At 56.5% G+C, this 15,664-nt stretch overlaps 7 protein-coding genes across 7 annotated transcripts; 4 read left to right on the plus strand and 3 right to left on the minus strand.

Annotated features, from left to right (window-relative positions):
• The first annotated feature begins 226 nt into the window (after window positions 1–226).
• On the plus strand, window positions 227–1,884 carry BDY17DRAFT_187536 (uncharacterized protein). The gene is made up of 3 exons (XM_033729975.1): window positions 227–307; window positions 371–1,708; window positions 1,779–1,884. Exon 2 carries the CDS (start codon window positions 371–373, stop codon window positions 1,589–1,591), a length of 1,221 nt encoding a protein of 406 aa, XP_033587942.1. The 5' UTR covers window positions 227–307; the 3' UTR covers window positions 1,592–1,708; window positions 1,779–1,884.
• BDY17DRAFT_187544 (uncharacterized protein) lies at window positions 1,879–3,734 on the plus strand. Its single transcript, XM_033729976.1, has 2 exons — window positions 1,879–2,174; window positions 2,242–3,734. The coding sequence occupies exons 1-2, from the start codon at window positions 2,107–2,109 to the stop codon at window positions 3,488–3,490; spliced, it is 1,317 nt and encodes a 438-aa protein (XP_033587943.1). The 5' UTR covers window positions 1,879–2,106; the 3' UTR covers window positions 3,491–3,734.
• Window positions 3,735–3,848: 114 nt separating this feature from the next.
• On the minus strand, window positions 3,849–5,856 carry BDY17DRAFT_254461 (putative autophagy protein Atg20; the record flags this gene model as incomplete). Its single annotated transcript, XM_033731436.1, has 3 exons — window positions 3,849–3,944; window positions 4,008–5,719; window positions 5,775–5,856. 3 exons carry the CDS (start codon window positions 5,854–5,856, stop codon window positions 3,849–3,851), a joined length of 1,890 nt encoding a protein of 629 aa, XP_033587944.1.
• A 623-nt stretch (window positions 5,857–6,479) lies between these two features.
• Window positions 6,480–7,019, plus strand: BDY17DRAFT_235536 (opioid growth factor receptor conserved domain-containing protein; the record flags this gene model as incomplete). The annotated part of the gene is made up of 1 exon (XM_033730289.1): window positions 6,480–7,019. A coding segment is annotated over one exon (540 nt), but the record flags the coding sequence as incomplete, so codon positions are not given.
• A 684-nt stretch (window positions 7,020–7,703) lies between these two features.
• BDY17DRAFT_326071 (uncharacterized protein) lies at window positions 7,704–9,414 on the minus strand (the record flags this gene model as incomplete). The annotated part of the gene is made up of 5 exons (XM_033737451.1): window positions 7,704–8,455; window positions 8,510–8,540; window positions 8,601–8,857; window positions 8,907–9,045; window positions 9,100–9,414. 5 exons carry the CDS (start codon window positions 9,412–9,414, stop codon window positions 7,704–7,706), a joined length of 1,494 nt encoding a protein of 497 aa, XP_033587946.1.
• Window positions 9,415–10,474: 1,060 nt separating this feature from the next.
• On the plus strand, window positions 10,475–13,809 carry BDY17DRAFT_283789 (uncharacterized protein). Its single transcript, XM_033732086.1, has 2 exons — window positions 10,475–10,689; window positions 10,740–13,809. The coding sequence occupies exon 2, from the start codon at window positions 10,884–10,886 to the stop codon at window positions 13,428–13,430; it is 2,547 nt and encodes an 848-aa protein (XP_033587947.1). The 5' UTR covers window positions 10,475–10,689; window positions 10,740–10,883; the 3' UTR covers window positions 13,431–13,809.
• Window positions 13,810–15,183, minus strand: BDY17DRAFT_301235 (putative zinc-type alcohol dehydrogenase-like protein C16A3.02c). The gene has a single exon (XM_033734202.1). The coding sequence runs from the start codon at window positions 14,933–14,935 to the stop codon at window positions 13,901–13,903; it is 1,035 nt and encodes a 344-aa protein (XP_033587948.1). The 5' UTR covers window positions 14,936–15,183; the 3' UTR covers window positions 13,810–13,900.
• Between the last annotated feature and the right edge of the window lie 481 nt (window positions 15,184–15,664).

Below are 15,664 nucleotides of genomic sequence, written 5' to 3' on the forward strand. Positions count from 1 at the left end.
TTTCACGATCCCCCTCCATTCTACTCCAATAGCAAACTTCTACAAGACTGGATACTCAATAGTCAAGCATACATTCGGGAAGAGAGGAGTCACTGTTCAACGCGGCGTTCAGCATGGAGGAGCCGGCAAGCACGAAGTTGCTGAAGACCACAACGGCTGCCGATCAGGCTAAACTCAGCGTATTCGACGCCTACAAAGCTCGACTTCATGCTTCTGTGTTGGCTAGCATCTCAGGAAAGATGGACGAGTCTACGAAGAGCAAACTGGAGGCTTTGCGTTCTGAAGTCCCACGGTATCTCTTTCGAGCGTAAGTCTTTCGAAAATAACTACCCGATCCGTCGTACGTCAACGATTAACATGTGGCGATCAGATGGAACAATACCCCAGGAATCGCCGCTCGTATCTCTGGAGGGTATACGGGACTCAACACGACCGATGCAATCACCCCTCTCTCCTTCTACAATGGCCTCGCCCCCAAATCCGTCTACGACATGACACAGCGTGCAAGATCATGGCTGCTCAGCATGTCATGGGCGTAGCGGGATTCGCGACAGGATTCTCGTCGTGGACCCCATCGCTGTCATTCGTCCTGAAATTCGCCGACAATCTCTCCCGGCAGAACCGGGACGGCAGTGCGAACCACGTCCACATCAGCGTGATCGACACAAAGGAGCTCTGGACCTCGATCCAAATCTTCCACGTCCCAGCCTTGGCCACCGCCCTGGCCACAGGCCTCGGCCCTTACCCCGAAGAGTACCTAGCATATGGAGTCATCAAAGGTCGCTGGCATAAAGCCGTGCCCCTCATGGTCTTCCGTGAGGCTGGCTTGCCGCTTCAGCCTGCGTTGACCGTCCCTCCGAAGGATGTCTGTGGCCCTGTCGAGACGGAGCGAGCAAGCGCCATCGCGAAGGAATTCGGCCCTGACTTTGCGCTGCCGGTCTATCTCGCCGTCCTCACCAAGGCTGGGCCGGTGCTCGGGCTGGACCACGTCAACTTCGAGCGCCTCTTGAGCGCAATTCAACCTGTCGACGTCCCCGTGAAGAAGTGGGCCAAAGACACAGGGGTGAAACCTTACATGCACCATATCGACGTCGTCCAGTTCTGCAGATTGATGCAAACCCTGGCGCAGAAGCTGAACGACAACAACGCAAGTGGCAACGCCAGCAACCCACGCGGAGAGAACATCCTACCGAACAAGAAGCGTGCCCGTGTCGACGAGCCGGCGACCAACAAGCGAGTCCGCATCGAAGTCAGCGCCAACGACCAGGAGCCGCAGCTTACAACCACATTCAAAACGCTCGCGTTCGACGATGACGACGACATGGACGACGACTTCTCAGAGTCCGACTCGGAGCCTGAACCGGCCCTCAAGAAAACGAGATACACTGCCACCTCCACCACCGCCGCCCCCGCGCCGAAGAAGCCGCTCAAGCCTATCCTCAAGAAGTCCACGAAAACCTACGGTGTCACGACACGACGCATGGGCAAAGAGGGAAAGGCCTTATTCAAGGGGCCGGGTGTCAGCACGCGGCGGGCGAGTCGTGTAATGGAGCGGGAGATGAAGAAGCTGAGCATTGATATGAAGGATTGACCCATTGATGGAATTGACGGGCATGGAGGAGTTGGGATAGTGGGTGCCCCGGAGGAGGGCGTCGAGAAGGGCCCCAATAACGCTGCGTGAAGACATTTGGTGTGAGACATGTATCAAGTCTGTTCCTCCTTCCACTCACAGACCACCACATTCACTTATCAAGTGTGTTTGCTAAGACTATGTTTAGCTCTTACGACTGAATCTCGTGGTCTTTGGTGAATACTTGGTTCACCTCCAGGGAGGCGGTACGTGAGCCTTGTTTCGAGTTCGAAGGACGACCTTCACAACAAGACGAGACGCCGTCTCAGAAGCCGTACATTCACTTCTACCCGTCTGCTGCTTTGAATATAAACCCGTCGAAATCGCGCTTCCTCCTTGTCATTCTTACTCCATTATTCAATCGCAGCACTCATACCATCCTCTACTGTTTGGCCTCCTAGCGGCAAGCTTCAACAAGGCTGGGCAGCCATCACAGCCTTCCACCACAAAGCTACTCGCCAGTCACGTCAGCAGGGATGGACCAGCAGACCAAAAGCAAACTGGAGGCCTTGCGCCCTCAGGTCCCCAGATTTCTCTTCCGAGCGTGAGTGCCCCTTGGTTGTCGAACGGACGTTATTTGACTTGCCACCAACTAACAACGTGCGCGCCAGATGGCACAATAATGCGAGCAAGTTCGGTAGTCGCTTCGTCTCCGGAGGAACAGTGGGCCTCAATACAACAAAGGCCATCACCCCTCTCGCCTTCTACAGAGGTGATGCTCCCAAGTCCGTGTACGAGCTGACTCGCGAAGACTTTGGATCCCTGGCTTCTGCTCATGTCTGCGGTGAAGACTCGGTCACGCCCTTCTCGTCGTGGTCTGCATCCCTTACATTCGTCCTCGCCTTCCTGCTGGACTCGTTCGCAAAGACGGACGACATTTACATCAGCATCATCGACACCAAGGAGCTCTGGGCTTCCAACCCGGTGTTCTGGGTGCCGTCTCTCCTGTTCCTACCCGACTACATTCCCAACTACGAGGAATACCTGCTCTACGGAGTGGTCCAAGGCCGCTGGCACAAGTCCGTACCCCTTCGAAAGTTCCTGGACGCCAGACTCGGCCTTCACGGTATAGAAGGGTGCTTTGTGAATGGCGTCACCCCGGAGTCGATGGAGCGTGCTGCCACTGTCGCGCGCGCGTACGGACCCGATTTCGCTCTGCCAGTCTATCTCGCCATCTTTTGCGAAGGTGGGATTCTTCCCAACGGGAGCACCGCCAACCTCAACGCCATTCTCGGTGGGATCGCGCCAGTGGACATTCCTCTGAAGTGGGCCGACGACACCGAGGTGAAACCTTGGTTCGGGTACCCTGCGGTCCTCAAGTTCTGCAATCTGCTGAAGCTCCTGGCCAAGAAGACGATGGACAATGACAAGGCTTTCAATCCTCTCGGAGAGAACCGCTCGCCGAACAGGAAGCGTGCCCATGTTGTTGACGAGACCGACGATGAGGACAGCCCAGCGACCAAGAAACGAGTCCGCATCGAAGCCAGCACAGACCGCACCACCAACAAAGACAAGAAGCAGCCCCCAACCATGATTGGAAAGCGTACCTTCGACGACGATGACGAGGAGGACGATTACTATATTTACGACACAGCAGAGCCAGTCTCAGTCTCAGACTCAGACTCAGACTCAGAGCCTGAGCCCAAGCCAGCGCCCAGAAAAGCGAGGCACACCACCTCCACCGCCACCCCAAAGAAACTGCTGAAACCCATGCCCAAAAAGCCCACCGTAGGCGTCACGACGAGGCGCATGAGCAAAGCTGGCAAATCCGTCTTCAAAGGGCCGGGTGTCAGCACCCGACGGGCGAGTGTCGCGATGGAGGGGGAACTGAAGAAGTTGGTGATTGACATGAAGGATTGAATATTCCAAGTGGGGGAGCATCGTTGGGAATAGTCTGGCTTAATGCGGTGGAGCCAGGTACATGAACAGTACCTATCTTGAGGGAGAGCACTGGGGATATTGGGTGGTCACATTGTCGCGTTGGGTGGAAGTAATCAAGGCATGGTTGTGTTTGTTTTCACATCTTTCAATTGCGCCGCACTCGTCATGCGAGTTACTTGAGTGTACGATAGCTTGGCGCAATGCTTAGCACTGTTCCAACAGATGGAGTTTTGAAGATTCATGTTTCTTGAATGGCAAGTGATCTACACCGCGCTCTATTATGGTTTAATTATCGCGCATGCAAGAGTAGTTTGTTCCTTCAATAAAGAAAGACACATCACCGCACTTCAATCTTGCCAACCTCCACCTTTGCCTTCTCCCACTCCTCCAGACTCCGCTTCGACCATTCCACGTGGCTGCGGGCAAAGCTCAGCTGCAGGAGAATAGTCAGTATCACCATCGAGTAAAAGGACAAATAAACGAGGAGAAAACGCACCATATACCCCCTCAAATCCATCTCCTTCATCCCCTGAAAGCGCTTCAAATCCTCCAACACCCCCTGGCTCGCATCCTTGACATCCTGCTGCGAAACCTCAATCGCCTGCTCCAGATGCACCAGGCTCTCCTTCGTCTTGCCCAGTGCATCGCGCCGCGCCCGCTCCGGGTCCTGGTCCGTGGCGCCCTGGATGGCATGCGTGATGCGGCCGAAGAGTTTGCTCGCGACGCTGCTGCCGCTGCGCTTGTGTGGCGAGCCCGGGGATTGCGGGTATTGTTCCTGCGTAGGATCGGAGGGTGCGCCTTGCTGTGCGGAGGGGACGGATTGCGCGCTGCCCATGTTGGGGGGGAAGTCGGAGTCGACAGAGGCGTTGTCGCCGTCTTGAGAGGAGGGAGAGGTGCGGCTGGCGGAGCTGGTGCTGCGCTTGGGGGTGGAGCGTGGGGTGCTTTGGATTCCGGAGGAAGACATGTATTGGTCGATTCGTTGCGCTTCAATCTCGCTTCGCTCCAGCTGTTCGAGTCGAGTGCGCGCCTTTTCGAGTTCGTCTCGGGTCATTTCTTCTTGCACTCGCTTGAGCACGCGGTACCTCAAGACTGAGCGGACGACACCAGCGAACTGCGCGTTTTCCCGCATTGGTTCCGCAAAGCCTGCACTCAAGGCGCTTGACAGATCTCGGGACTGGATGTAGGTAAAGTCGCACGCCTGGCCCGTCTTTTCGATGGCATGCGCCACGCTTTGGGATTGTTCGGATAGTGAAAAGGCGTTGTAGCGAGCACCCAGATCCATCAAATCATCGCCGAGGTTGTACATGTGCCGCAACAGTCTTTGGTTCACCTTTTCCATGCTTCCAGTGAGGAGGGTCTCCAGCTCCTTGGAACTGCTCTCGAAAGAGGAGAAGTAGGGGTCGAGGTCGGATTCACTGAGATTTTGACTGCTTGGGGGAAAGCGGGCATACTGGATGTCTGGAGTGGTGTGAGCGGCTGCTGAGGTGCTAAGAGCGGCTGGAGAGGTGGGTGTACCGGAGGCGGAGGCGTTGGAGCCGGAGCGCAGCTTGGCATTCTGGGATGGAACTGGGAGGTATGCGTGTGCGGGTGTGGGGTTGGCAGGGTCGAGGGGTGGCGCTTTGAGATTGTTTTTGGGGATGCTGGCGGCGGGATGAGAATGCAAGACTTCACTCCAACTGACATTGGGATCGAGGAAGCGCCACCATACTCCATCTTCGCGCAACTGTTTCATGCGACGGCAGCGATTCAGGAAAGTGGCAAGCATGCGCTGTCGAAGCTCAATGATACCCACGTCCTCTTTGGCTTTGGTGGGTTTCGCGGCATAGTCGGCAATGCTGTGTTTCTCAGGAATCGGCGGGATGATGAGTGTTGGATGCAGGCTGACGAGCGTTTGTCGAAGGGATGCGAACTCGGAGTATCTCCTCCGCACTTCAATCTCGCCGGTGCGGATGGTGTATGTGATGAAGCCGCCGCCACCTTCCGTGTTCTTCCCAGCAGACACTATCTCGATCTCGAGGTTGGGATGTTCATAGAGGATCTGTTGGATTCTGCTGTCGTACCCGCCTTCTCGGGGCGGTGCTTTGGCGGTGGTCTTTGGCCGGTCATCGTCCAGCTCTTCGTCGCTCAGATCGGAGGGGCGGGAAAGGAATTGAGGGGGCTGCTCGGGGGAGGAATGGCCGGAGGGAGGTGTGGATGGGCGGTTCTCCTCTGCATGTTACTGTTAGCATGTCACATTGCAAGGATATCGGGGGGAAGGACGGACGATTGGTAGGGGAGTGTACAGCATGCTCCGAATCACGGCGGTGGAAGGAGCCGTAGGGGTTGTTGTCCTCGTCGTCCCACATCTTGCCACCAGGAGAATCGGGATGGCGTATTCACGACGTGTTGATGTGGGAGGGGGAGGAATCTGGTAGCTACAAGGTGTATGGGTGAGAGCATGTACATGAGAGCTGCCGTCTGCCTGCCACCCTATGCCGCATCGGGACTACCCGAGCCGGTGACGTATGTAGATCTTTGATGCCTGAGGCATAAATGCGACCTTCACCATGCACGCCTACGAACATCTCTCTACTTGCCATTTCGTTTGGATACGACATTTGATCCCGCACTCGAATTACGAGAACCACGTGTTGATACCCACTGGACTTACTATGAACAACCTGTGTTGTGGACTCTGCCGCACTTGAGACACCAGCCCAGATCAACCTGGTTGCTTCAACATCACACTTGGACAGTGACCGGCTAAATGACACTCTCTCGCTCTTTACTTACATCACCGCGATTCAGAAAAATCACCAGCATTCACCTTCGTTCAGTCAATAACTTCCGTCATTCACGTTTTGGGCGAAGCAAGCCTACTTTCTGTTCAACGACCACACCTCCCTCATCCTCACAACCCTCATTTGGATACACCAAACAGACACACCCCCGAAACAGCAAGATGGATTCCAATCCCCCTTCACCCTTCATCGTCGCATTCTACGATCCCACCATTTCTGAAGCCGATTTCGAAGGCCGAAGACTCGACCAAATCCTCGCCTTCAACGACAACGAACTAGAGTACCACCACGACTTCATTCAATACCTCTTCCCCTTACCAGAGCGCTCTCCGGTCAACCCTCACGCCCCCACAATCACCAAAGACGTGCGCGACGCCTTCCTCTCCCGTCCAGACCTACGCCAGCAACTCACCCGCTCTCTCCAACGCATGCTCGAATTCTACGGCTTCACTACATCCCCACAATCACAGCATACCGACACAATCTCCATCGTCCGCGGCGCGAACTTCCAAGGCGCATCGAAAGCCACCTGGCGCACGCGAATGGACCACAATCACCTCCGCATCTCCCGCATCCTGCGCTCTTTGCGCGTGCTCGGACTGGACGCTGAGGCGAAGGCGTTTTACGATGCTCTCTTGGAGAATGATCGGGATGGGAGCGTGAGTCAGCGGTCGAAGCTTTATTGGCAGCGGGCGGTGGAGAGGGGGTTGCATTTGGCGCCGCAGGATCATGATGACGCGGAGGGCGTGGCGTGGTTGAGGGAGGGGAGGTGAAAGGTGTGAGAGGGAGTTGGGAAGGACTCGTTTCGGGGAGATGAACGACGAACATCGACATTGGGTTGTGACGATGGTTACAAGGATGGATGCTTCGAGAACGAGCTGTCCCACACACGCTGCAGAAACGAGCAAGCAAGACAAGGAAGCAATCTTCTACTCTTAGCTACGACGCCTTTGTTCTCGGCACTCTCACGACGAATATCAGCAAACACTGATCGACAGATTAGCATAGATAATGCCCTCTCAACCCACAAGTATGGTCTCTCTCCATCCCCTCAGCCAGAGAAGAGTCTTACGCACCACCGACATCAACAACATCTCAACCCTCCCACCGCCAGCATGTCGGGCGCAGGCATCGCGGCCGTCGTCTTGCTCGGCATCATCACTATTGCTTCTTTGCTGCTGGTGCGGTACGTACTCAAACCGCGTTGGGAACGGGAGGGTGCTGTGGAAGTGCTTGAGATGGGGGAACTGGGAGGAGTTGGACATTAAACGGAGGGGTGAGTAAACAGCATGGTTCCGTTTCAGCAAAAGGTTTGTATATCTTCTGTACTTTGTCCTCTACAACGTCTAATCTACGTTTCTAACATACTCTCACAGACGCGAGCAGGCGGAAACGTGCCAACCGCCCACCGCTCACCTCACATACTCAAACCCCGTCTGCGCCTGAATCTGCGGATACCCCGAACTATCCACCTTGGGCAGGATACTCTCCTTCCGCTTCGTCTCCTTCTCAAACGCCTCCACCCACCGCTTCACCTCCGCCTGGTCACTCCAATCGCTGATGAGCCTATGCCCATGGCCGACCTGATGCAGCTGCGAGCCCGTCGCCTGCGTATTCTGCGGCAGGGGTACGAAATTCTCAATCGCGCCCTGCACTCTGCCCTCCAGAATTTCCTTGCAGAGGTAGGGTTCGGCGCCGAGTGGGCGACCCATGCCGATACCGTCGCAGGCGCCCTCTTCGATTGCTTTCGCCATCCCGCGGGCAGAGCGGAAGCCGCCGGTGACGTACACTTTAGTCTTTTTCAGAAGCGGGCGGAGCAGCTCAGCGAATTCGATAAAGTAGCTCTCGCGCGCCTTGGTGCTCTCCTTTTTGTGCTCGAACGCGCGGCCCTCGAACGTGCCGCCGGACAAGTCGACAAAGTCGATGCCCGCTGCTTCCAGCTTGACGCACAGGTTGCGGCAGTCTTCGGGCGTTTGTCCGCCGGGCTGGAACTCGACGGAGTTGAGTTTAACGCAGATGATGAAGGTGGGGTCCGGGACGCGGCGCTTGACTTCGGCGATGATTTCGAAGATGATGCGGCAGCGGTTGTCGAAGCTGCCGCCGTATTCGTCGGTGCGTTTGTTGGTGGTTAGGGCGAGGAATTGGGCGAGGAGGTAGCCGTGAGCTGGGGAGGGTCAGTATTTGGAGATGGTTTGGAAGGAGTGGAGTGGTGACTGACCGCAGTGGATTTGCACGCCGTCGAATCCAGCCTGGGAAGTCAAATGATTAGATGCTGGTGTTCAGGGAAAGTCTAGTTGACTGATAGTCACCTTGTGGCACAAATAAGCGGCTTCACCCCACTGCTTTACAATTTCCTTGATTTCAGGCACGGTAAGGGCGCGGGGTTTAGCGAAGGAGTTGCCCGCCCATGCAATCTCGAGCTGCACGTCACTGGCGCTGACGGGGTTTGGATTGAGCGCGGCACTACCTTGTCGACCGGGATGAGACAGTTGGGAGACGATAAGGGAGCCGTGGGCTTTGGCTGCATCGGTGACTTTTTTGAAGGCTGCGACGCGGCCATCGTGGTCTGAAGATGGATGAGCATAATATATATTGAGGAAATTGGGGAGACTAACCATCGGGGAGGATGGGATTGCCAAAGGCTTCGACCGCGTCGTAGGTTGTCATCATGTTTCCTGGAGAGAGGAGACGTAAGTAGCCGGAGAAGCGACTGCTTCCCATATACACACCTGCAACGATGACACCGATTTCGCCCTGATACAGGTGAGCGATGATTTATTGAGAAGTACGCAATTGCCAAAAGCTCACCTCTCCCCATCGCTTGTAAAGGTGAGTGTATTCTTCCGAAGGCAAACCACGTGCATTAATGTCCTCGCCGTCTTTGTTCCAATGGCAAAGGCGCTCCGTCATGGGAGCCTTCAAAAAGCGGTTCTTGGCCGTGCGGCCGGAGAAGGGGAAGGTGATGGACTGTTGCAGAGGGGCAATGTCCACTTTTTCGCCTTTGACTCGAAGGAGGCCTTCGCCGCGGGCGCCTTGGGTGCTTTCATGTTGGTAATGCTCCGCCTCGGACTTGGTGTTGCCGGGTTGCTTGGGAGCGGGGGCGGTGTAGGAGTTTGTGGCCATTGTGAATAGTAATTGAGGAGACTGACAGGAAAATCAAACAATGGAAGAGGAAGGCAGAAAACACAAACGGAGAAGATTTGTAATGACGGGAGTTCTCACAGATGGAGGTGAAGTGCTGCCAATGCAACAATTGCCGATGCCGCGGGGCAAGATGGCCGAGGATCGGCGCAGGTACCTGGCCCGACGTGAACCTACCGCGCATGCTTCAACACTGACTCCGCAACGGGGTTGGACGCGTGAGGATGAAGGCGATGGGTGGCATGTGCATTCCGTCGTGCAGTAGGAGAGATCTCGCATGCCATCTTGACGGGTTGGAGTAAGCAGTACAGGAGCGGGACGTGCTCACGCTATGCTAAACTTCGAGTCACGTATGATGAGATAGAGGAAGAGGAGCGTGCATGATCCAGGAGATAAGGGCAGAAGATGTAGGAGGATGGATGCATGCATCGGTAGTGAGTCGGGAGTGAGAGGGAGCGATCAAGCGATGGCTGCCAAGTGGCTCAACATCTCGCGTCCAACAGGGGGCGTGGTGGTGCAACCAGGCGGTGGCAGATGGAAGTAGAAGTCGAAGCGAATGCGAAGGGTGAGGTTGGACGCACGAAAGTCACGCCGCGTTACTCATGTGCGATGCTGTCCCGCCTTGCTACAGGAATACCGACCAAAACCACCCACTCCCTCTCAACAGTCCCCATTCTCCGCACGAGCTGAGGCGGAAATATACTTTGGACTAGCGCGATTTTGCTGCAGGAACAGGCGAATGGAGGGAGCAGGAGGATGCGAAGGAGCTCCGACTCTCCGACTTCCCTCTTGCTCTGCGATGCCTTGCACTACCTCGTCTCCTGCAACCCGCCCGATGCCATCGCCAACGTGCCGCCTCCATCGCATGTTGTGATCGCCATCTTCTCCTATTCCCTCTACCCATCCCCGTCCACTCGGAATAGCCTTCCGGCCTGTCGATTGCCCGACTAAACCCCAGCCGGCAATCTTCTAGAAGGCCGCCTCCCCTTTTGGGCAAGTTAATCTCCCGGCTCCTGTTGGCATGGGATGGCCCCCCAGACGCCTTCACCTCTCTTTCTTTCCCTCCACCTGCATCCATCCGCTCTCCCTCGACTCCCCTTCCCGCCTTGCTGTCGTCGCTCTTTTTTTTTTCCCTCCTTCGCTTTCCTTCTCTTCGCCTCTGCTTTCATTCCCTTCTTGACACTGCTGCTTCACATTCGTTGACTCTCTTTGTGTATCGTCTGCTGCCAGCCCTCACCAACCTGGTCCTGACGTGTTGTGAGCATATCTCCCTCACCTCTGGTAGCTTGTCACTAACCTTCTCCTAGAATCCATTCCTTCGTCGCTCCTGCCTTTTACCCCCTCGACCCATCCTTACCCATCCACCACCCTCCTCTCTCGTCCGGCCTCTTCGGACCCGGACCCCACCCACATCCACCGTGGCCACGCTTTCAGCCAACCCGCGGGACAGCATGACGCTGCCACCGCACATGCTGGGCATGCAAAACAATGACCCCATCCCTTCCCTGGGCCACCATCGCTTCTCCCAATCTTTCGCCGCCAGATCTCCCCTGAGCAATGATAATGCTGGGTCCAACTTTGCCCCTTCGCACGCCCCTAAATCCTCCTTCAGCGGCTACGCCGAGAAACAGCCCTCGAGAGGCAACAACATACAACCCATCAATACCACCAGACAAATGCCACCCAACCCCTATAATGTTGATCTGCATTCGCCCCAGGCTGGTGTCGACATGAGCTTTACCCCATTGCTTCCTTCCGGCCTTCTCATGGGTAGCCCCTTCCAGCCCGGCTCTCCCACCACCTTCCAGCCCTCCCAATTCCAGTCCTTCTCCTCCTTTGCACCTCACCCTTCTGCCGCGCGCAACAACCACCCCAACTACTTCCAACAACCCGCTGCACTCTCCCCGAATCTCTACCAAAGCCTCGCTTCTCCCACTGCATACAGCCCCCCGACGTATTTCGGAGGGCTCGCCTCTCCCACTGCAACCGCGTTCAGCCCCATGGGTCCCGGCAACATGGGCGGCTACGGTGCTCCCATGCAGATGGCTCCTGCCTATGCTACGGGGACGAGTCGCACCGTCTACTTGGGCAACATTCCTGCCGATACCAGCGCGGAGGAATTGCTCGGCCACGTTCGAAGCGGCCCCATCGAGTCTGTCCGCATTCTGAGCGACAAGAACTGCGCCTTCATCTCGTTTCTGGACGGCAGCTCGGCCACTCACTTTCACTCCGATGCCATCTTGAAGAAGCTCTCCATCAAAGGCCAGGATATCAAGATTGGCTGGGGCAAGCCATCTTCCGTGCCGACGTCTGTCGCCCTTGCCGTCCAGCAATCCGGCGCATCGCGTAATGTTTATCTCGGCAACCTCCCGGAAGATATGACCGAGGATGAGCTGCGCGAGGACCTGAGCAAATTTGGCCAGATTGACACCGTCAAGCTGGTTCGAGAAAAGGCCATTGGCTTTGTGCACTTTTTGTCGATTGGGAACGCGGTCAAGGCTGTGTCGCAGCTTCCTCAGGATCCGAAATGGCAACCGCCGCGTCGAGTCTACTACGGCAAAGATCGATGCGCCTATGTGTCCAAGACTCAGCAGCAGAATGCCGCGCAGTATCTCGGCATCGCTCCGGGCTATGCGCATGTTTTGAACGGTGCTGATCGTGATCTCATCACCAACGCTCTTGCGCAGCAATCCGTTGCCGCGGCCGCTGTGGCGACAACAGCTGGTGGCGTGAATAACTTGGGCAACAGAACTGTCTACTTGGGCAACATCCATCCCGAGACCACCATCGAGGAGATTTGCAACGTGGTCCGCGGCGGCCTGTTGCATCATATTCGCTACATTCCGGATAAGCACATTTGCTTCGTCACCTTTATCGATCCCACGTCCGCCGCTTCCTTTTATGCACTGAGCAATTTGCAGGGCTTGATGATCCACAACCGCCGTCTCAAGATTGGCTGGGGCAAGCATTCCGGCGGCTTGCCACCTGCCATCGCTCTTGCCGTGTCTGGAGGCGCGTCGCGAAACGTGTACATCGGTAATCTCGACGAAGCTTGGACAGAGGAGCGGCTGAGGCAGGATTTCCAGGAGTATGGCGAAATCGAGCTGGTCAATACTCTGCGAGAGAAGAGTTGCGCGTTTGTCAACTTCACCAATATTGCCAATGCCATCAAGGCCATCGAGGCCGTGCGAGGCAAGGAAGAGTACAAACGGTTCAAGGTCAACTTTGGCAAGGACAGATGTGGGAACCCCCCGAGGCAAGTCCTCAGCCAGCAGCAATTTCAACAGCAACAGCAGCAGCAGCAAGGTCAGCAGGGACAAGACAACAGCGTGTCGTCGCCGTCGCCCACCGCTCTGCAGCAGAGCCGGGCACAGAGCTCAATCTCTCCCGCCAGCTCCGGCGCAGCGAACGGATCGTACAACCCCCTCAACGGGCCGACCGCCTCTACTTTCCTCAACCATGGCAACAACAACCCTCTCACACTCTACCTCGCCGCCTCGCATCAAAACGCGCAACAAGCAGCCGCCGACCAGCGCCAACAACAGCAAGATGACTTTGCCTCGCAGTCCTACGGCGCCGAGCGCGTAAATCACCACCCCTCCACCTTCTACAACTCCGCCAACGCCCAGCAGCGCCCCACCAACCTCGACCCCTCCCCCCATCACCCCATCACCCACGCAACCCACCAAAGCATGCACCTCACCAACGGCCTCGGCGCCTCCACCTCCCCCGGCGCAGCCTACAACCCCTACGACCGCCCCAGCGCCGCCTCCGAATCGCAGCACTCCAAAGCCGCGAACCTGCACAGCCGCACCGTCTCGCTGCCCGCTTTCTCGCTGCAGGCTCATCACCCGCAGCAGCAGCAGCCGACAGGCGCGCTGAGCGGGTTGGGCTCCGGGATTGGCGGGTTCGGCGGCGCGGGGGCGTTTGGGCTGGGCGTGTCGAGTGAGGGGTCGGGCATGCCTTTGCCCGGGTGGGCCGAGGAGGAGGTGGTGTGAATTTTGTCTGCTCTCCTTTCTTTCGGTGTGCATATTCTTACCACCCACTAATTAATTCCTTCTTGTTTATTCTTTTTTGAATTGGGTATCTGGGAGGAAGAGTTATCATCAGACTAATACCCTCTTGCATTGTTCGTTGACGTTGTGGTTTCTTTTCTATCGTTGAGGGACTGTTGGATTACGGGGAAAAGAACATGGCGTCTTGCTTGCTTACTTGTTGATTCGAGATTTGCGCCACGGGTTGCGCACGCGAGAGAAGCAGTTTCCCTTCGGAGGAGGGACTTTGAGGGGTGAAAGGGGGTGAATCGGATTGTACTGTTAGTGTAGTGTAGATCTCATCAGTGTTGAGAGAGACGAGCGAGGACTCGGCTGTCAAATCACCTCGATTTCTTCCTGTCTATTCTTCGGGATATACCTGTCCCACGCAGCTTCAAGGTTTGCTATTAGAACATTTCGGAGCGCGGCAAGCCTCACTTTTCCCCTTCAAGCGCAACGTCCACCACAATCTTGCCCCTCGCCCGCCCACTCTTCTGCTTCGTCACTCCCGTCGGCGCCTCGGCAAACGGCACCTTGGAATCAATCACCGGCTTGATCTTGCCCTCCACGATCCACTCTCCGATCTGCCTCAGCTCCTCTGGGCGCTGTTGCGCGAATATGCCCTGATAAGCCCTCTTCCCGCCCCCCAGGAAGCCCGGCCAAAACTTCGCCTTCACCATAAACATCGCAAACGACAGCGACGGCGTGCCGCCCACGTACACATACCGCGCCGTGGGCTGCGAGTACTCGTGCGCGCGCCAGAAAAGCTCATAGTTCCCTCCAACATTGTCGACGATGTGGTCGAATGGCGGATGCTGCTTCTTCAGTGCCTCGAGGACAGGGCCCTTCTTGTAGTCGATGACTTCGTCCGCGCCAAGCGACTTGCACAGCTCTACGTTGGGCGTGGAGCAGGTGGCGACGACGTGGCATCCGACCGCTTTCGCAATTTGGATGCTGAAGATGCCCACGCCGCCTGAACCGCCGTTGACAAAGACGCGCGACCCCGGTTTGACGTAGGGGACGATGGTTTGGTACGCTGTGAGGCCTGCAATGGGGATGGAGGCTGCATGGAGGGGCGAGAGGCCAGCCGGGGCGGCGACTGAGCGCGCATCATTGACGACCGCATACTCGGCCAATGCACCTCCTGCAATCGCCGACGTGGCCGCCACGCCGAAAACCAGCTGGCCTTCTTGCAGATCCGATCCCGCGGCGGGTTTCACGATCCGGCCTGCGACGTCGAGACCGGGGATTGCCGGTTTGGTGACGGCGAGGCGGTTGATGAACTGCACTTCGCAGACTTTGTAGTCGACGGGGTTGAAGGCCATGGCGAGCACGCGGATGAGGTGTTGGGTGGGTTTCGGGGTGGGGAGTGGGGCGGAGGGGTTGAGGGTGAGGTTTTTGTCGAGGCCGCCGGCTGTGCTGCTGAATTGCCAGGCTCTCATGGTTGAGGGGAATCCTTTGGAGGCCATGGTGTGGGTAGAGCTTATTGGTGATGGCGCTGTGGATGGAAAGGAGGCTCTCGTGTATCGCAAGGCTAAGGTAAGGCCAGGGTTGGAAGCTAATCGCAAGCACTGCTTCCAAGCAGCTGAAGAGAGAAGCGACAAATAGCCGAGGATAGGCGATAGCTATTGGCGTGGAGTGAAGCGGATGGGTAGTTGCAAGAGCACCGGGGTGGGCGTGGGCACATTTATAACAATGGAATTGGAAGGCACGCATAGTTGAGGCGACGTCAATGATACGCACAACCTAAAGATATAGCCCGCCGTACGGCGAAACGAGGCGCCGAGGACGCCAAATGAAGCTTAGCGTCTAGCCTCATCACCCTTGCAGTCCGCCGTAACACGGCCGGACTTGACACCGCCGGACGCGTTGATGCCGTTCTGACGGCCTGGCGCTTCTCTCCAACGTTGAATGTGTTTTGTAGAGCGCTCCCTGAATCCAGTGCGCAGCTTGTTCAGGTTAATCATATCGGAGATAGTCCATCTAGTCCGTAGACTAAGTACTAGAAGAAGTGGTTCACCCCTTCCGTTCGCTGACGGCCTGGCGCTTCTCGTAGATATCAAATATCTAGTACAGCAGGTCCTGAATAGCGTGCAAGGCTGACTGTAAGGCTGATTGTAAGGGAGATGATACATCTAGTCTGGAGGCTACGTGCTAGAAGAAGTAGTTCCCTCCCTTCGAATCGCTGACTGCCTGGC

Source organism: Neohortaea acidophila (assembly GCF_010093505.1).
Source record: "Neohortaea acidophila strain CBS 113389 unplaced genomic scaffold BDY17scaffold_8, whole genome shotgun sequence".
In the NCBI taxonomy this organism is placed as follows: Eukaryota; Fungi; Ascomycota; class Dothideomycetes; order Mycosphaerellales; family Teratosphaeriaceae; genus Neohortaea; species Neohortaea acidophila.